At 35.8% G+C, this 21,209-nt stretch overlaps 1 protein-coding gene across 8 annotated transcripts in view; it reads right to left on the bottom strand.

The window, feature by feature from the left end:
• Nucleotides 1–21,209, bottom strand: part of CCDC178 (coiled-coil domain containing 178) — a 604,881-nt gene that overhangs the window by 337,049 nt on the left and 246,623 nt on the right. Inside the window, exon 20 of one of the 8 annotated variants that reach the window (XR_011379370.1) lies at nucleotides 19,919–20,067. The exons of 6 other annotated variants lie outside the window; for them this stretch is intronic. Coding sequence is in view for 1 of the 2 variants with exons in the window: in XM_070050340.1 (XP_069906441.1) it covers nucleotides 19,981–20,067 (87 nt within the window). In the remaining variant the exon portion in view is untranslated. Of the gene's footprint in view, nucleotides 1–5; nucleotides 20,068–21,209 lie in introns of those variants that run through there. One more of the 8 variants, XM_070050340.1, reaches the window with a different exon arrangement.

The following is a 21,209-nucleotide window of genomic DNA, read 5'->3' as shown; positions in this document are numbered from 1 at the left end:
ATTAAATGATCACAATTAAAAAATATTAAATAAATTATGGTTTGTCTTCTTCCATTAATATGCTTCTGAATGAACAGTGGTTATAGAAGAAATAAAAGGAAATAAAAAAATTTCTTGAAACAAATGAAGATTACAATATAGTATATCGGCCGGCGCCGCGGCTCACTAGGCTAATCCTCCACCTAGCGGTGCCAGCACACCAGGTTCTAGTCCCGGTCAGGGCACCGGATTCTGTCCCCGTTGCCCCTCTTCCAGGCCAGCTCTCTGCTGTGGCCAGGGAGTGCAGTGGAGGATGGCCCAAGTGCTTGGGCCCTGCACCCCATGGGAGACCAGGATAAGTACCTGGCTCCTGCCATCGGATCAGCGAGGTGTGCCGGCCGCAGTGACAATTGGAAGGTGAACCAACGGCAAAAGGAAGACCTTTCTCTCTGTCTTTATCTCTCACTGTCCACTCTGCCTGTCAAAAAGTAAAAAATAAAAAAAAAATAGTATATCAAAACTTATGGTATATAGCAAAACAATGTTAAGAGGGAAGTTTATAGCAATTAGTTCCTACATAAAGAAATTGGAAAGGCACCAAATAAACTTTATTTCAAGGACATGGAAAAACAAGAAATACTCAAACCCCAAATTAGTTGGAGGAAAGAAATCATTAAAATTAGAGAATAAACAAAATTGAAACAAAAAATACAAAAGATCAGTGAGATGAAAAGCTAACTTTTGAAAAAAAAAAATAAAATTGATATACCATTGGCCCAGCTAAAAAAAAAAAAAAAAGAGAGAGAAGACCCAAATCAATAAAATCAGAGATGAAAAAGGAGATGTTACGATGGATACCACAAAAAATAAAAAGAATCATAAATTACTACAAACAGATATAGGCCAACCCACTGGAAAATAGAAATGGATAGATTCCTGGACATATACAATCTTCTAGACTGAGTCATGAAGACATAGAAAATCTAAACAGATCCATACTCAATATGGAAGGATTGAATCAGTAATAAACCCTCCCCAAAAAGAAAAGCCATCCAGGACCAGATGCTTTACTGCTGAATTCTACCAAACTTATAATGAAGAACTAATTCCAGTTCTTCTCAAATTATTCAAAATAATTGAAAGGGAACGAATCCTACCAAACTACTTCTATGAAGCCAGCATTACCTTAATTCCATAACCAGAAAAAATACAACAATAAAAGAGAACTATAAGTCAATATCAATGATGAACATAGGTGCAAAAATCTTCAACAAAATACTAGCTAATTGAATCTAACAACACATCAAAATGACCATTCACTGGACCAATTGGGATTTATTCGTGGTATGCAGGGATGGTTCAACATATGTAAATCATTAAATGTGATACATAACATTGACAAATTGAAGAATAGAAGCCATATGATTATCTCAATAGATGCAGAGAAAGCATCTATTTTATAAAATACAACATCGTTTCATGATAAAAACCTTAAGCAAATTGGGTATAAAAGGAACATTCATCAACACAATCAAGGCAGTAAATGACAGTCTCACAGCTAGCATCATATTGATTGGGAAAAGTTGGAAGCTTTTCCAACAAGACCTGGAACTAGACAAGGATGCCCACTGCTATTCAATGTAGTTGTGGAAGTTTGAGCCAGAGACATTAGGCAAGAAAAATAAATCAATTTGTAAGGGAGGAAATCAAATTATCTCTTTTTGCAGATAACAGGATCCTATATATAAGGGAACCAGAAGACTCCACTAAGAGACAACTGGAACTCATAAGAGAGTTTGGTAAAGTTGTAGGATATGAAATCAACACACAAAAATCAGTGTCTGCTTGATGAAATTTCTGTGTGTATCATTCTCCTTTGTCTTGAAGTCTATTCTGATATAACACAAAGGAAAGATACCCCATGTATGGTTCTTAAAAAAAAAAAAAACAGCGAAATAATGATTCTTCCCACAAAGTTTTCAACAGAGAGGTGCAGAGCACTGTTTACCAATCAAATTGTTTATGCAAAAAAACTGCATCTAGATTGGCTTGTAACTAAGTGCAGTGGAAACTATCATTCACCTCTGATGAGCCAAGCAGATAGCATATGCAAATCTCAGAGCTGCATAATAGCTTTTTCTGGACCTCTAACTTCAGTTTCCTTTCAGAATATTAGTTTTAACACTACTAGTCTACAAACTTCATGGACATTAACTAGACAGATTTCTCTTATATTTTTTTTTCTGTTAGAAAGATTTTCATGATGTAAATAACAAATGTAATTACATGCAAATAAATATCTGATTTTTAAATTAACAAATTAAGGAACTTAGACATTTGTTTAGATGCTATTCAAATTAAAGACTATAATCTTTCCTTTTATCTTTGACTATATATAAAATGACTTTTATGCAACACTCCTAAGAATATGGCTTGAAAATAAATTAACATTAAAGTTTCATTAAATGAGTCCATCATTTAGTTTAACATTAAATATCGTATTTTCATAGATGTTTGAAAAGGAGAAACAATCCTTTTGTTACTTCATTTTATTGATTTGCTACCAGTGACATAGATATAAAAACTCTACTCCATTTTGTATAGATACTATGTTTTTCCTATTCCTATACACATATAACAATGTCCTCTTTTATGCAAAGGAAGAAAATCTTTCCTATAATTTAACACTTTCTATTAACTGCATTTTGCTTTTTAGTGGGTTTTTTTCACTATTAGATCTGTAATTTTGGTACATTTCATTAGATTCCATGTAATGCATCATAGTGGTTTGAAAAGATATGCCAATTATAAAATATAATCTAATTACACATACTTTTTCAAAGACATCTTGACAAAATAGATTTAAATTGATAAATAACATTTTATCTACTATATTGTTAGAATTTTTAATGCACTAATATCCAGAATCTTGCATTTCAGTCTGACACGTCACACAGAAATGTGACCTACACCAACATTTCCTTATGTGTCAGTGATATAAACTGAAGTAATAGTCTTAAGAACACGTGCGATTGCAATACAGGTTGTGTGTGTACTTCAGGTATAATTTACATTGATGTACAAAGTTGATTTGCAAATTTCCTCTAATTATACATCATAAATTGGGAGCTTTAATGCATCGCTTAAATTCTGAGAATATAGTGGGGTAATTTTCCTCTACTCTTGGCCTATGCCACTTGTCTATGACAATAGCTTGCTATCAAATTTAAGACCCTTATTCGGGAGGTTAATGCGAGGTAGGAACTCCATTCAGTGTTATTTTGGCTTAAGGGCATAATGTCACAATTTGGTGCATCCTCTAATGACTTTTTTTTTCTAAAGGCAGCTTACAGCTTAGACCTACTTCAGCGAATTTCCTTGTAAGGTCCTTGGAAGACTGAAGGAAAAAAAGTACAATTGATTGCGTGGCCAAATTTCTGTTCATGCCTGCTTACTGATTTTTGTTCATTTCACAAATAAACAAGGCATGAATACATCAACCCACAAACCATAAACAATAAAGAACTTCATCCTGTAAGTTTGCTACGGCCAGCAGTTTGTGGCTGAATCTGCTATTTGTCATAAGATAAATGATAAAGTGATTGCCATTTGTCACTGAATACACAAGGGGAGTGCTCAGCTGTGAAACACTCGAATGCAGACAACAGTAAATATTGCCATTCTTATTACTAACTTCCTTTAAAAGGACCCCCTAAAACTATGCAAGTAACAGTACACTAGTGTTTTGGGTAAAAAATTTACCTTAAGAAAGAAAAACCACTAAAAAGCATTAAACATGTAAGTACTCCTAGTTAAAAACCCTGTATTGACTGCCACATGGAATGCGTACAAGCATAGGCCATCTTTTTTAAGAAAGGTGTTTTATAAAATTGAACATTGGATTTAATTTATATGTATTGTTCCCACTTTTGTACTGTTCAGTGATTTTTAATACAAACTTTTTTATGTTTCTGAGAATCACTGGTGCTTGACGGCTTTCAACTATATTAATGGAGGTTATAACAGCATCCATACATTAACATAGTCTGTGTTTTATCTAAACTCTGATTGAATTTAGGGAGTGCCTAAATTCTGTGTTGCTATACTTTCTGCCAACTACATGGACTTCATTAATTTTTTTGAAAGGCTACCCAACAACAAAATTGGGAAATATAAAATGCAAATGACAAAGCAAGAAAAATAAGTGACTGCTCATGAAATTCCTAAGCTATAATATTCTTTAGGCAAACACTATACCAGATAACGAGGGAATATTATGACAATAGCAACATACACTACAATAAAAATGCTCAAAATTTGAAGCTTGTGCATAAAAGAAGTATAAAATGTCACAGAATTTTTGAGTTTGCATCATTGTTACTCACAAGGAAAAGCAAAAATGCAAAGAGCATTGTTTGAGACTTTGAAAAAAGTTTATGACTCTCAGATTTATCATGGAATATATCTCTTTTCACAAGAGAACTCAGATTAAATAACACATAACCTGAAATATCTTTACACCATTAGACACAGTTCCTTCAAGATTAAGGCTGGAATACCTTGGTGGAAAAATATAGGAAAGTATGCACTTTATAGTGTCTTTAAATTCAAACTGAATAACAAGCAGAAAAATAACTATTTAGTGGCAGATATTTCCAGAAACCATTCTTTTACATAAAGTTATTGTAATTTTTCTAATGTAATACAATATGATTAAATTTGAGAAGTCAAATTATGTTTGTCTTTTCACTATAGTTCAATATAACATATTTCAAACCCTTCATTCAAAATACATATGAAATAACACTTCAAAACATCAATCTTTCTACCTTATGTTAAAACATATGAGAAATCTTTCATGTCTTTGGTGCTGGGAGATGAGATTTCCTGACATACGCTAATACATTTTTCATCAAGTGCTAATGGATGAAAATGACTATTTAGATCAAAAGAATGTATGCAGAGTTTCTCACTATAAGTGTCAATATTACATATCAAATTAATTTTATAAATATTTGCTTAATTATTACCCAATTATACATTACTATACAAAATAGATTAATGCAACTGTAAAATCATTCAGTACTATTGATTTCTCTATATTAAATGAATATTAACATTTTGGGCATATTCATCTATGGATATCAGGTATATAACAACATCAGTGCAAATACTGTATTTGAAACATGAATTTTTGGTTTAGTGTTCAATTCTAAGTCTGATAAGCTAATAATATTGTTCTTAAAATTCTAATAAATATAAATCATATAAGTCTGTTATGACATCATACAGATATTTCACATATTTTTCTCTAGAGAATCCATTTCTCTGTTTAGTTCTGCATTATCCAACAGCCACCTTATTTTCCTATATTTGTAAATCTGTTTTTTAATGGATTAGGTTATTTCACTGATATATGCATTTTATTGCCTTTACAAAAATCAAAATATTGTTTCAGGGGCTTTTTTTTTGGTATACAAACAGAAAACAGAAAAAGGAAAGCTGACTTTTAGGCTTTTGACAGGAGTCTTGTATAAGTGGAAGACTTTTAATTCTCAAATTGTTTCACTTCAATAACTCTTTTAAAGTTGTTGCGCCAAGATGCCTGGCGGATTAAGCTCCATTGCCTTTTCTTGTTTTGAACTAATGTATTCTTGATCACCGTTTAATGAAACTATATACCACATGGAGATTTCACATTAGATAAGCCATGTGAAACCCTCATCAGACAAGTAGCTCTGGCTGGTGGTAATCCTTCAGATGAAAATTTCAGACTAGCAGGTTTTCCAATTTAAATGAGCCCCTTTAACTATAAAAAATTGGCACGGTATGATTGCTAAAAATTATTTTTAAATTTTTATGTTGCCAAAGTGCCCTGGTGGCTGTAAAAAACAGAAATACTGCCGTAAATACAGAAAACATTAACTGGTCACTGAGGGGATCCAATTTACAACCCATAGAGACAACTCACACAGCTCACTGACACTGGCACTATTGGGTTTGTGATAGGGCATTCTGCTTTACCCCCCCCCCCAGAAGCAAAGCTTGTCTTAAATATGCAATTAAATAGATTTATTCTACAAGTTTCTCTAGTCAGTGGTTATTACTCACTCTTACTTCATTGCACTCTGATCTATAGAATTTTCATGATGTGTTTTGAGATAGCCTTTAGGAAGCAACAGTACCTGCTATGAATTTTCAACAAAAAATATTTTTGGGGGTGTGTTTAGCATGTGCTATTTAATCCTTTATTAAAATGATTTAGTTAATATTTAAAAACCTACCTGTACTCTATTTTTATTCTAAGCTAGAATCATTGTACATCTTAATATTTCTGTAATATATTGAATTACTACTAATAGAAATATTCCTCTTAGCTGAAGTTTGATTTGGATTTTAAACAACAAGAAAAAAGATTACATGGAGATTTATTTTTCCATGTGTATTATATTTTGTTTTAGTCTGCCACAAATGTCAATGAGTTACACACTACTGTAGAATACAGCGGGTTATCCTCTTTTGTTATATTCGTAGATATCCATTTGAAAAGAGGACTGGTGATTTATTTATATTGGAATGCCATTGCCATCTACATGTGACATATAGTAAAATATTTTACAGCATAAAATAAACAGCATTACTCAAGAGAAGAAAGAATGACTTAAGAAGCAAACAAAAGCATAACTATTTACAAGGGACGATAACAAGTGAAATCAATACTTCTACATAAGCAGTAAAGATTGGACCAAAAAATTGGGATGAGAAATAATTGAACATATGTGCATTACTGTCAATAATTTTGGCAGACACCAATGTGAAAAAGAAGGACCTGGTAATTTAAAATGGAAAGTTGCTGCAACCAAAGATAGTTAAGTGTGCCCTTATTCAAGTCTACACTAGTCTATATTTGGGGTAAATATCACAGACTTAGAATCACAGAGGATTATATTTCAAAAATCAATGGCTTCCATTTAGGTTCCCAGCATTGATGAACTAGATATAATCAGTGTATTCTGTAACAGTGAACCATGAACCATTTTATACTTCACTAAACGAGTGATGAGAAAATACGTACAGTTATCACCATCAGGTATTACAAATTAAAACACACAGAGACACACAGTTTTCAAGGAGCAGAGTGGCCACTATTCAGGGTTTTTAACCTGCTCACAGTTAATCAGATCAGGCGCTGCAGTGTTACTGCCTCTTGTAACTAGTTGCATTCAAATGAAGCACAATAGAAGGGTCAATTCACATCTATATGAGATCAGAAAGACCCATGTAGAGATCTGGACAATTTTTTTCTCCTTAAAGTATGAAAAAACAAACACTGTGAAGACACCCACCACCAACTCTCCTGAGATGGATGTGCAGAGCACATGATTCCTCAGCTCTCTCCTTTCCGGAAATTTCTTGCAACTCAAAGAAATCATTTGGGAGGTTGTTGGGAAAGAGGAATGTACTCATCCTCCATCACAATTACTGCAAGGATGGGAAAACTGGGAAATATAGAGGGGAAATTTCAAGGATGGGTGAGCAGAGAAAACCCCAATCTCTTCCAGAGTAAGCAGTGTGACAGCAAAAGTCTTGCTTTAAAAACAAATAAGTAAAGAACCTCCCTTGACAAACGAGAGAATGCAGAAATGAGTGAAAGGGGCAAGGGTACACGGTGCATATTGCTTTAAATGTTTGCATGCATGCAAACCTGAAAAAAAGAATACTCCAAAATATAATACCATGGAATTTATTATCTTTTCTGGCATCTGATTTATATTATTTATAGCATTAACCTGTGTAATCTACTGAGATATAATCATTTCCCCTAGAAATGAAAACAAAAGAATCTTTCAAATTCAAGGAAAAGGTGGAAGGTTACTATAAAAATGAACAAAGACTCATAGTAAGTGTTTCTAACAAAGAGAAATCTAGTACATTTAGTGATAATGAAGAATTGATAAAAAATTAAAGAATGTTTGAATACCTTTAAGAAAGGGAGGACTTAGTATTATTTGTGAAATTTAAGAAATATCTTAATTAAGAAATTATCACCTTAAAATATCTATGGATAAATAGTTCAAAAACTTGTTTTCTAGCCTGATGGTTCACCATATTGATTATCCCTACAGGGAGAAAATAAGTAGTTTGAAGAAAAAAAAAAAAAAAAAAAACTACTACCGCTGCTGCCACCACCACCATCACCAATACCAAAAGCAAATCCCTCCAAGGTGGCAGAGTTCATCTTTTAACTTCCACAATGATTCTGTATTTCAACCTATTCAGTCATGGCTCTGAGAAGTTATTGATTGCCTAATAGGTTCCAAGTACTGTAATAGGCACAGGTTGATTTATTTCAAAATGCATAGCACTTACATTTATTTATACAATAAAACTTGACAGTTGCCATTCAAAATGTTTACAATTATGTATCACTGTGTTTTTCTATTACAGAACTATCCTGATTTTTAAAACAGCAAGTCATACAAAGCAAAACAGATGTTTTTCACTGAGTATTTTCATCTGAAATAGCAATACTGTAGCAGTTATTGTATAATAGTGACAACCAATCTCAGACCAATTCCTCTAAGTCCAGATGAATCCAGCATTGTCTGCTTGTTAGTTATCTGAGAAAATAACACGTGATGACCAAAATATGGTTAACAAGGACTCTGTAAGAGCCCAGGCTCTAATTCTGCATGAGCAATGAAACAAAAGCAGGACATAGTAGTGCTTAAAGTCTGTAGACCTACAGCTGCCTCCCTGGTAGAAGGCATCTCCTCCCCGGGTGTCCTTGTGTAATCTCATCTTGGGTGTTGAGATTGTCACTTTTTCTTTCATTAGCTCCTCAGGAAGGAAAATAAATCTGCCTGGTTTATAAGAGAAGATTTCTCAGACTACGCATTATTTTTTTTTAATTTTACTAAATTGGCTGGGGATTTACACTGAATTTGAGGTTGAAACTTCCAGCTGGTCATTTGGGATTCTCAGGCCAATGAATCAACACAGAAAGAGTTGCAATGGTCTAGCAGCCAGGGCAATTTAACAGAACTCTCAAGAAGTCCAATCACGAACTTACAACACAAATAAAGAAGATTATGTGTGGAATTCAGGAGTTTTTCTGGGGCATTGCTTAGTTCTCCATGAAATGTGATAAAAGCAACTAGAAAATTACAACCAACACAGGCAAAATGGCTAATGATACAAACCATATAAAAATGAACATCTGAGCACCCCAATAGAAAAGCAACAAGAAGTTGAGGGGCTTCCTGAGGGCAGAATTTATTAGAAGAATCTAGTTATAAATACCAACCATGGACATACAATTACAGATATTACAGATATGAGTCTTAGGAACTGTTCTTTTTTATATGAATATTTTATATATTATATATTCATTAATGTTCATATATATGCATGTATTATTTTCATTTTCTACCCATTGCCAGTAATATTTAACAGCTAGTCCTATTCCTTTTTTTTTTTTTTTTAAAGATTTACTTATTTTTTTTAAGTGGCAGAGTTAGATAGAGAGGTCTTCCATCCTCTGGTTCACTCCCCGATTGGCCCTAGTAGCTGGAACTAAGTGGATCTGAAGGCAGGAGCCAAGACCTCTTCTAGTTCGACCACCACATGGGTGCAGCAAGCACTTGGGCCATCTTCCACTGCTTTCCCAGGTAGAAGCAGAGAGCTGGATTGGAAGTTGGGCAGCTGGGACATGAATCAGCACCCATATGGGATGCCGGAACTGCAGGCAGAGGCTTAACGTATCAATGCCACAACGCCAGCCCTGCCTTCGATCTTCATATTTGAATTACAGGAAAGCACATATGGAACATCACTTTGCTAGGAGTCAAACTGAAATGCACTGTATATCCCATTTTGGCTAAATGACTGGCATATTGTTGTTACGTGGGAAACAATTTTAATATTAGAATCATTTGCAATGGACTTTATCTGGAAGTTAAACAAACCTTTAAAAAGTGTGCTTGCTAAGATATGGAATCAATCCAGATGTCCATCAGCTGATGACTAGGTAAAGAAAATGGATATATCTATATATACATCTATTATCTATCCATCTCTGCAGCTGGGCAGAATTTGAGGGAAGAGGACTGTCCTACTGAAACAGAGATGCTTCTAAGACCACAAATACTAGCAGAACTAATTTCAAGTTTTTCACATATTATATCTTTAGCTTGATGATATAGTTTTCTAGATAAATTTTTAAAATATGTATTTATTTACTCAAAAGGCAGATTATATACATATGGGGGGGGGGCAAAGACAGAGAGAGAGAGATCCTCCATCCGCTGGTTCACTCTCCAAATGGCCACAACAGCCCCAGAGCTAGGCCGATCCGAAGCCAGGAGCCAGGAGCTTCTTTTAGGATCTCCTACTTGGGTGCAGGAGCTCAAGGACTTGGGCCATCTTTCACTGCTATCCCAGGCCATTGCTGAGAGCTGCTTGGAAAGTTGGGCAGCCGGCACTTCAGGCAGTGGCCCCACATGCCACATCACAGCAACAGCCCCAGTAGATTTATATTTTCAACAACTACTTGCTCTAGGTGCATGCAGTTAGCACTAAAATAATCAATCAAAAAAGCTTACAGGGGCCGGTGCTCTGGTATAATAGGTTAAGCCTTCATCTGCAGCACTGGCATCCCATATGGGCACTGGATTGAGTCCGGATGCTCTTCTTCCAATCCAGCTTTCTGCTGTGGCCTGGGAAAGCGGTGGAAGATGGACCCAGTGCTTTGGCCCCTGTACCCACATGGGAGATCTGCAGAGGCTGCTGGCTCCTAGCTTCTGATGGGTACAGCTCTGTTGGGTGTAACCATCTGGGGAACAGGTCAGTGGATCAAAAATCCTATTTCTGTCTCTCCCTTTCTCTGTCTGTAACTCTGCCTCTCAAGCAATAAAAAAAAAAAAGCTTACACTTTCTAAATGTGTACTAAACTTGAGATAGCTTGCATATTTCCAACATAGACATTCAATGTAGTTAAGCACTGATCCCCTACTGAATAATTACAGAGCTGGGGGAAATATTACAAAATATCCTGCTCCACTTTCATATTGGAAGAGGTGAATATAGTTAGAGGCCATCATTCTGACCTGAAGATTGGTGTCCCTGGAAAAATGTGCTGTGAAACATCATTTGAAATCTGAGTGCCTCCTTTTCATTTTTCAATCCATTTGCTTATTCTTGGTCACTGCTGTCTCGTTGCCTTCACTGAATATCCCAATAGTTAAGCAATATACTCAGCACTTCTACTCAGATAGACTTTGCCTGTCACTCAACAGATTGCTTCTCATTTCCTCCAGGTTATTTCAGCTTTTTAAGGTGTGCTATTCAAACATCATAGGCATGATTGTTTCAGGCAGCATTACACCCTTGGACTTCAAAATCTCTCTACCAATACTTTTGTTAATGTTTCGCTATTCTTGGATATTTCCCATACCTCTCTAGGAAACCACATCACTTGCTCCAGAGTTCCTTCTTTCTCTGACCTTTGAGATCAAAGCAGATACTTGCCACAGTTTATTATTACTGCATATTTTGATGTCAGGCTTCCCAATTAGGTAATGAATTCATGGGAGGCAAGACCTATATTTAAGTAATGTACTGTCTACTTTACCCTGAAGCTCAACAAATGTTTATAAAAATATTTGAGAATGTTTTCTGGAAAAAAGAAAACACCATCCCATGTATTTTCAAAGAAAAAGATTTTTTTTGAAAGGCCGCGTTATACACACAGAGAAAAAGAGAGAGAGAAGTGCTCCATCTATTGTGTCCCATATATTTTAAAAGTTCAGTGATAATTTAACTTTGAACATATTTTTAAGTGTTTTAAGAATTATCTGTTGCCTATTTTCTATATTGAGAGGAACAGATGCAGAACCAGCAATATAAGTATTTTCTCAGAAATCAATGTAATATACTATACAAAATATAATTTTACAGATCCATTTTCCTTTGGAAATTTTACTTTGTAGTAGGATTTTCCACAGATGCACATTGAAGATGTTTGATATTCACAAGTAATTCAAATTTTTAATTTTTAGCTTTCAAATATTTATTGGATTCGGTATGTTTGTGTGTGTGTGTGTGTATATGCCTCAGTAGGTGTATTTCTAAATGGTAATCAAATAATGTTTTTCCAAGAATAAGAATAAAAATGAGATCCATGGACAAGGCAAAAATAGAGTTCCATAAATATGTATGTTGATGTAAAATTATTTTGATTATTAGTATAAGTAATAAAATGTTATTTTAATTTTCAAAGACAACAGAGAAGCTGGTAATACCTTCAAAGTATGGTTAGGGGAAAGTGTTAGGCCTAGTGGTTAAGGCACCATTTAAGATGCTAGTGCCCTTTACTGAATGCCTGGGTACGATATTCACCTCTGGCTCCTGACTACAGTTTCCTGCAATGCAGATCCTGGGAAGCAGCTGTGGTGGGTCCAGTAGCTGGGTTCCTACCAACCACATGAGAACACCTGGACTGAGTTCCTGGTTTCTGGCTTTGGCTCGGCCCAGTCCTGGCCATTGAGAGCATTTACAGAGTGGACTAGTGCATTGGAAATTAACGTTTCTCTCTCTCCTTCAATTTCTCTCTTTCTGTGCACACATCTTTGAGTGTATGTATAATGTATATTATATAATTATAGATGCCTCAGATAACTTTTAAATATTCAAAATGGTAAAATTATAAATGTATTTTCATATGAGAGAAACTGATAAAACTGATAGAGTGAAACAATGGTTAGAGCCTGAACATATTCCCTCATTTGCATGCTAGATATATCATTCAATGTTGGGCTATTGTACATACTACTGGAGGTCAGATAATTTATAATGAACACAAATTTATTTTCTCACAGTTCTGGAGTCTGGGAAGTTCTGTTGAAGGCCTTCTTGCTGCATCACACATGACAGAAAGCAGGAGGACAAACAGGCAAGAAGGGACTGAACTTACCCTTTTATAAAGACATTAATCCAACCCATGGCCTAACCACCTTGAAAAGACCCACCTCTTAGCACTATTACAGTGGCAATTACATTTCAACATGAGTTTTAGAGAGAGAAAAATTCAAATCCTGGCACTAAGCAATATATTAACTCCTGTACCCAGGAACTGAAATATTCCAGGCTATGGAATAAGAGCTTTGTGAATATCTCATATGATCTTTAAAATAACTGTACACTCAGTGGAAAATTTCTTATAAGAGTAGATATTTGAATTGCAAATTGCAAAAGGTAATGAAATTGGTAAATCCTGAAATCAGTGTTAGAATCAGGAGCCATCAGATGCTGTTAACTACTGAGAAGTGGTGATTGAGAGCAAGCAATGTGTGTGTGTACTTGTAATATGCATTATGTAATATACACACATGCACATACACATGCATGTATGTATGTATGTATTAAATCCCTTGGCACATCTTCCAGGGCAAGTCAACACTTGCTTCTTTTTTTTTTTTTTTTTTTTTTTTTTTTTTTTTTTTACAAATAGAGTTAGACAGTGAGAGAGAGAGACAGAGAGAGAAAGGTCTTCCTTCCGTTGATTCACCCCCAAATGGCCGCCGCCATGGCCCGAGCTACACTGATCTGAAGCCAGGAGCCAGGTACTTCTTCCTGGTCTCACATGCGGGTTCAGGGGCCCAAGCACTTGGGCCATCCTCCACTGCCTTCCCCAGGCCACAGCAGAGAGCTGGCCTGGAAGAGGAGCAATCGGGACTAGAACCCGGCGTCCATATGGGATGCTGACACCACAGGTGGAGGACTAACCAAGTGAGTCACGGTGCCAGCCACAATGCTTGCTTCTAATTTGAACTAACTCCTAAATGCTAATGACTTACTTTTAACAACACTAACTTCTGAATTCCCACACACACACACCATTCACACTTTCCCCATCCGATAAAACAAACTCGGCACACTTGTATATTTTTCCCTGCTTAGATCTTTGTACTTTCTATCACTTGTTAATCATGCATTCTTCTTTCCGCCAATGAAATCTTTACAAATGTATTGAAACAACGTCTCCTACAAAAGATTGTCACTTTACAGGATGATGGTCCTCTTGATCCATTTCTCTGGTGGTTTAACTTTTCCTGTGATATTTGATAATATACAAATGAAAAATACTCTTTCAATGACCTAAAGAGAAGATTCATAAAATATATGATTCTCGATGATACACAATTCACACATGAATCTATATGATCAACTAGTTACTGTCTAATCTTTTACCTAAATATTTGGAACTCTGACATAAACCTGCCTGGGTTTCATACCTTTCTTGCTAAGGTTGACAACATAGCTCATCACAGTCAGAAATGTTTCACTGGAAAAGGGACCAGTGCTAAGGCAGAGTTTACCATGAATATCAACAGAAAATTTTAGTTTTTTATATTCAATTATCCATTAGATCTCTCCTTCTGAGAATGAACTGCGGGCACCAAATTCAACATTGTCCATAACTTGATTCCATATCTCTTTTCTTGCGAAGTCTGGTTTTTCTCCTGAATTTCATAGTTCAGGTATATTTATTTCCTATCATCCAGAATCAAATACATTTTTGCTTTTAGTCTTCCTCATATACTCTCCTCTTACCACAGCCTCTGTAACAACACTTCAAATAGTTTCTTACCAAGAAGTCATACTTGACCATAGATTATTAGGTCGCCAGACTATTTGTATATTCATTATATATGTAACAACTTACATTACTTTTTTATCATTTTCCTTTCTCCTACTATGAATATAAGATCTATGCAACTCTACATAGGTCTATGTCTTCCAGAGCATGGATTTGGGCAAGGACTTATGTCCCAAGATATCAAATTTAAGTATAGGTCCTAAAGCAATTACATGACTGGTATAGAATTAACCTTGCCTAATGAGAGAACTGGCCTTTGCTCTTCCCCTTTGGGAGGTGATCCATAGGCTCCTGGAATATCTTAACTTGTCTGGGGATTTAGCCATTAGACCACCTAACAATCTGATTTATGGGGACTTTGGGAAATAGATGTCATTCTCAAGCTCTGAGGAACTGATGGTTAACCAGATTCCCAGGAGGGGCTGGAGATGAAAGGTCAGCCAACTGAGCAATGTGTAACAAATTCCAGGAGAAGAAAGGCTTCCCTAGCTGGCCATGGTTTTGTGTGTATTTTCACCTCACGGCATAAAGGAGGTAATGTCAGCCATGGCTCCGTGTGGGGAAAGGATGAATCCACCTTTACAACCCTCGCAGACTGTGCTGTTTTTCCCTGGCTAATTTTAATTTGTAGTCTTTCATTATGATAAAACTGCAGCCATAAACAGAGCATTTTCCCAAGTTCTGTAAGCTTTCTAGCACATCACTGAAACTGAGGGTAGTTGTCGGGACTCCCTGAATGTGTAGTCAGCTGGGATCTGAAATGAGAGAAGTCTCGTGGAGGCTGAGCCCTCTGCCTGTGCAGTTTGTTTAACCTCTGGGTAGCATAGGTACAATGCCACCAGAGGCCAAGATGTTAAAAACTGAGCACGCAAATGCCCACAAATCACAGGTACAGATTCTGTTGCTGCATCCTCTGCCTTCATCTTGTATGACAATATCCCCTCCCTGGCATGTGCAATTTGCCCCTCTTCCCACAGCTAATGGCTGCAGTGTTGAGACATAAAAGGCTGAAAATGGGAGGTATTTTGTTCTATGTGCCTGGATAAAGGTTTCCTTTCGAATTTAAGCCCGATGTAGCAATTAGCATTGTGAGAACAATCTGTATAGATTCTGTCTACCTTTTAACTTCAGAGAGACACTTAATCACTGGAGTTTTTGTGAGTTCTTTTTGATTTCTCTTGATTGATCCTAGTACCCAAAGAAATGACCTGTGGAAGGCCACTGGAGCACTTGTGGAAAACGGTACTGTTACCCTACTTGCTTCCTGTTTACTAGGGATTTTCAGGATATTCGTGTGTGGGGAGACGGAGTACGGGAAAAGATCCCCTAAATAATCCCAGATGTACAACATGAAAGCTGAGTGATTGTGGAAAAGGCTTGCTCAATATCTCTAAGTTTAAGTCCCCCAACTGCAAAATTATGAAAATAAAGTCTCTGCTGATTACCACACTGGATTTCTTGATCAGAGACAATCCTGGCACTTGAACCCTGAAAGAGCAACTTAGAGTTCCTAAAGATGGGCAAATTTTTTTAATCTTAATGCTGTGCCATTTCAGCATTCAATTCTAATCTAAATTTATGAGAAATAATACAGAAATTGGAGTCAATAGGTAAAAGTATTTTTACTAATTTTTTTTGGTTTATACATTGTCTTCTTCCCTAAAGTGTGTTTCACATTATAAAAATCAACAAAGGTTATCGAAAAACATTTTCATTATTTTATATAGTACTGAAAATGAATATGACACTGTACAATAGTTTATATATTCCATTTCCTTTCTCTTTATAGCCTATTTCATTTTCTCTCAAACTGTTATTATTATCATGGCACCCAAATTTGAGATATGCAGCTCCCTCAGGAGTCAGGTACACATGTTCTCTATAAGCAAATAAATCAGACAGTGGGAGGGCTATTTGGGTAATCTTAACAACACTCCCCACAGGACACTGAGCAAGTCACTTTTGTTATATTTGTCAGAGCAAAAGGCCAGATTCAAGAATTGTAACTCTAACAGGGAACACATGGTGCTGTTACTTCTATGGAGAGCTACTGATAACTCATTAAAGACAAAGTGAGAGCTAGCCTGTCTCTCTCTCTCTCTCTCTCTCTCTCTCTCTCTCATTTGTTCCAATTCCCTTGAAAAGCTTAAAGAAACAAAAACACACTACAAACTTTCAGAAGTGGACAATAATTTCCTGCCTCTGGTGGACCACTTTAGGATCTATGCTTGTGAATAATATAACTCTATAGATATCTCATATATGCAGCATTAAATTCATTTTTCTGAAAGCAAGATCAAGTGATCTTCCTGAAGGTAACAACCCATGTAAGACAGATATAATGTAAAGGAAGGTGGACAACAGAAGATTCTTTTAATTATATGAGCAACCAAGATTAAGAAAAAAATGTGTTATGTTACTGAGCAATGCTAAGCTGGTTTTATGTGACTTTTTTAAAAAAAATTCTTGATTAGAGACCCTGATCTGTAAGTGCATATTTACAATACCTTACGACACAATATAATTCTGTTGACACCGTTATTGATGATAAAGGCGGGGCAATACTATATCAAGTCTTTGTGTCCCAGGAACTCATTTCCTATCTTAAAAAAAATTTTTGATGAGAGGCAACAATATTTGAATGTTTCATTTTAACTACTCCTTCCCCTTTTGAATCTGTCTCTGGTTAGTAAATCATATTGAAAAGACGTTTCTAATTCTCTCTCTTCTGCTAGGCTGATAGGCTTCTCAGAGTTAAGGATGAGGCTTTATCCCAACAGTCCTCAGTATCAAGAATGGGTTATTTCATGTGGCAGAAACTTAATAAATACTTATTAATTGGACTGAACAATTGTCCTAGTTTAAACCTTTTCATATATGAATTCTCGAAGTATCATTCCTTGTTAAAGAAGCTCAGATGTAGTCCACCTTTGGTAAAAGGCACTACATGCAATTATTTCCATGAGCTAAATCTGGGCCTGAGTTAGAGAATACTGGTTTCTTGAGGTCCCATATACCAGAAAGTGTAGTTTTAGTTAACACAACCCTTTCTCTCCATTTTTGCAGAGAAAACCATCATTCTCCCTGCTTACATAAATACATTTTTTTGCTTTTAATTTTATATTGATTAAAGAATATAATATCTACAATAACACTATAGCTTTTTTTTTTTTTTACAGTTCTGGTAATTTTTCCACACTAAATGAAGACTCTGGCCCATGGGACACAATCTCTTCTTCCGGTCTATCCCTTGTTCCAGCATCATTCTGTTTCATTTTAATATCTATCTCGATGACCTTTCCAATATTTTAATCTTAGAATTTATGGACTTACTCAAATCAAGTTAACTTCAATTCCACATTCCATTAACCACTCATACCGATGGTCACCCTTCTGACTTTGTTATCTAAAATGGCACCACTTTGAAGTTTTAAACTCTGATGCCTCACTTTCTAACTACAACCTCTGAGCCTTTTGCTTCCTCTGTTTTTATTCCCCTTTCTATCTCATACACACCCAACCAGGTCTGTTTGGATCCCTCCTCTTATGCTGACTGTGTTCTTAAGATTTCCTGAAGCCTCTGCCACAATGCACATGCTAATAATTTCCACAACCATATCTACACTCAATGCTTGTTTCTTGTGTTCCACATTCTTACATTTATCAGGACACTGGCCTCCAAATAATGCCCTCCATCAGACTCTATATCAATTCAATTAAATGCAGTTTCAAATCTATTCCTCAACCTATAATACCTGTATTGAGATGCTGATACCCTTAGCTATCTTGTTGTCCAAGTCAGAAACCTACTGCATACTTAGAGAACCCCTCTCACCATCAGAACCCAAAGCGTCATCAATTCTTCCTATACTAACTAAAAAAACTCTGGAATTTCCCTTACCAGTCACTAGAACCTCATCATTTCACTGATAAATTACCCGTTAGTTTGCTTCATCCAGGATCATTATTCCTCTCCAACTTAGTAAACACAATGATATTCAATCATTTTTATGTCATAGAATAAATACAAAATGAAATATTTACCTTAACAACTGGAGGTAAACAGACAAGGCTGTCTCATGGCAGAGACTTCTAAGTCTAATCTCCAGCCACCCTAGGTGCTTCTCAACTCTGGGTGCTGACGGGAATCAGTCTCAGGCCACCTATAGCTTGTTAGCACCACACCATGGTAAAACAACAGATCAAGGGAAATGCCTGCTAATTTTCCTAGGATTTTTCTCAGCTGCTATGGTAGCTTTCTGATCAGTTATTCACACTCTCACATATAGAGACACAAATTTCTTAGGATGACATTGAGAGCCTTCATAATGTGACTTCTACTTGTATGCATGCACTCCTCATGCTATGGTTTCTGCCTGTATGTATGGATTTGGTCTTCAAACATTGTAAATTACCTGAAGTTCCTACATGTACACTGATTTTTTGTACCTGCATGCCTTTCCTCTGTTTCAGCTACTTGAAGTAGTCTCATCCTCCAACACTTAGTTCTGTCTATATCTACTTAGAAAGCCTTGTCAGATTTCCCTCAAATCCTTCTTCCTTGGTCCCAGATAAATCCACTTAATTCAAGAAAAACACTCACTATATGTCCTGTTAATTCACTGGTGCCTGTTTCTTCTCCCACTGCTCAGGGAGGCTCTTTGAAAGCAGGTGCTTCTTTGCATTTAACACATGCGTAATCTGGCGCAGTCATATTCAGCATATGACTTCAAAATAAATTTTAAAAGTAGATGAATTAGTAGTTGGAAAGGTGGGTAGATGGCTGGGGAACAGTATTTTTGCCAAAATAAACTGACATATAAAATTCACTTTTTCACTTATTATAGGAGCTGAATCACATAATTTGGACTTTGATTCAGAAAATGTTTGGGACTTATTATGTCCCAGACATTGTGTCAGATTCTGGATTTACTCACATGAATGAGGTATTATTCTCTCCTTAAAAAGCTTCACCAACATTCCAGTTGGAAACAAAGATTTAAGCAGAATTGCATCATTCATCATATAGTTCAATCTCTAAGTCAAATTTGTCCCTTTCCCTTCTACTGGGAAACATACCTGGGGTTTCCAATTTGAAAACAAAAATATACAAACTCCTTTTATTACTAAAGCTCTCAAAAATATTCTAAAACCATCTTCTCTATTTCTTTCCATATCTTGCCCATTTCACCTTTATATTTGACTATCTACCTTTCTCAATCAACTTATACCCTTCTTTCTGTCACCAAGGCTCCCACATGGTCAAATTAAGTGACTCACTTTGATAATACTTGGCACTGTTTATTCTCTGTAGAGCAGAAACTCAGGCCTCTTGATTGAAGCTATTGTTTCTGGGCTTGAAGAGCAGACTCTGTGAGCCTGGACATAGGCTTCTGTGGAGGGGGATCCTTTTGTCTGATTTTCATCAGCTGACAGGAAGTAACCAGAAAGTAACACTTTACTTCTCTTCCTATTTCAAACTTTCACTCGTCCTTTAGTGTCCTTTCTGCAGAGACTACTCTAGAGCCAGGAAAAACGTGGCCTGCAGAGTGGGAGCTTCATATTCACCCAGCTGAATATAAAAGAGCTGAGACAACAGTGCATCAGTCTGCTACTCGGTTCTCAAACACCTCTATTCAAAGCATTCATGTGCCCCCATGGCTTTAATTATCAATATAGTGGCTGACTCGGTTTCATACTCTATTTCCATTCTTTCTCACAAACTGTACCTCCATATGCTGAGTTAGTGGATATTTGTTTTGAGTTATATAATCTCTTATATATCTATACATCCCAAACAAATCATCCTGTCAGCAAGTCTAACCATCAAAAGCTCTTTCTGTTGTTAAGGTTACCATATTTTCTCCAGTCAGCCAGAATTGTATCACTTCCTGTATTCTATTCTTTTCACATATCACATCCAACTTGGCATGTTTCTGTTAAGTCTACATCCTCATCACTGTTCCATCAGGGTTCTTTCACTATCAAAGCAATTTTTTTAAACTTACATCTTCAACTTGTACTTTCATTTTAAGAAGAATATATTTATTTATTAAAAACAATGATATGGTTAAAAGTAGAAGGTCTCCATTATCTATTTCTAACAGCAATAAAATCAAACTATAACAGCCAATAAACCAACAATAAATAAACAAAAGCATAAAAGTACTATGAACATAAAAAGAATTAAAACAGATAGAAGCAATAATGGAATTATCAAATAAGAATGTGTTAAAAAGGAAAAAATCACTCACTCTAAATATTACTATTATACTTGTGTAAAGGAGACTGGAGGCAAAAGTAAAGAATAAGGCAGAATAGTTGATATTAAAATGCAAAATCAAATTAGCATATTATACAGAAAAGCAGGAGGTATTTTAAGTTCAAAATAATGTACATGAGATAATTGCAGTTGCATAAAAATTATAGTTGAAATGACAAATAATTATGAGCCTGTATGTACTGATTATAGCCCAAAAATATAAAGAAAAACTCACAATATAGGAAATTCAATGTTCCATGAATATTCTATGAAATTCCATATTCCACTAATAATTAGTGAAAGATGAAG

The sequence above is a fragment of the Oryctolagus cuniculus genome, chromosome 10, assembly GCF_964237555.1.
Source record: "Oryctolagus cuniculus chromosome 10, mOryCun1.1, whole genome shotgun sequence".
NCBI lineage: Eukaryota > Metazoa > Chordata > Mammalia > Lagomorpha > Leporidae > Oryctolagus > Oryctolagus cuniculus.
This window is presented reverse-complemented; position numbering and strand designations above follow the sequence as displayed.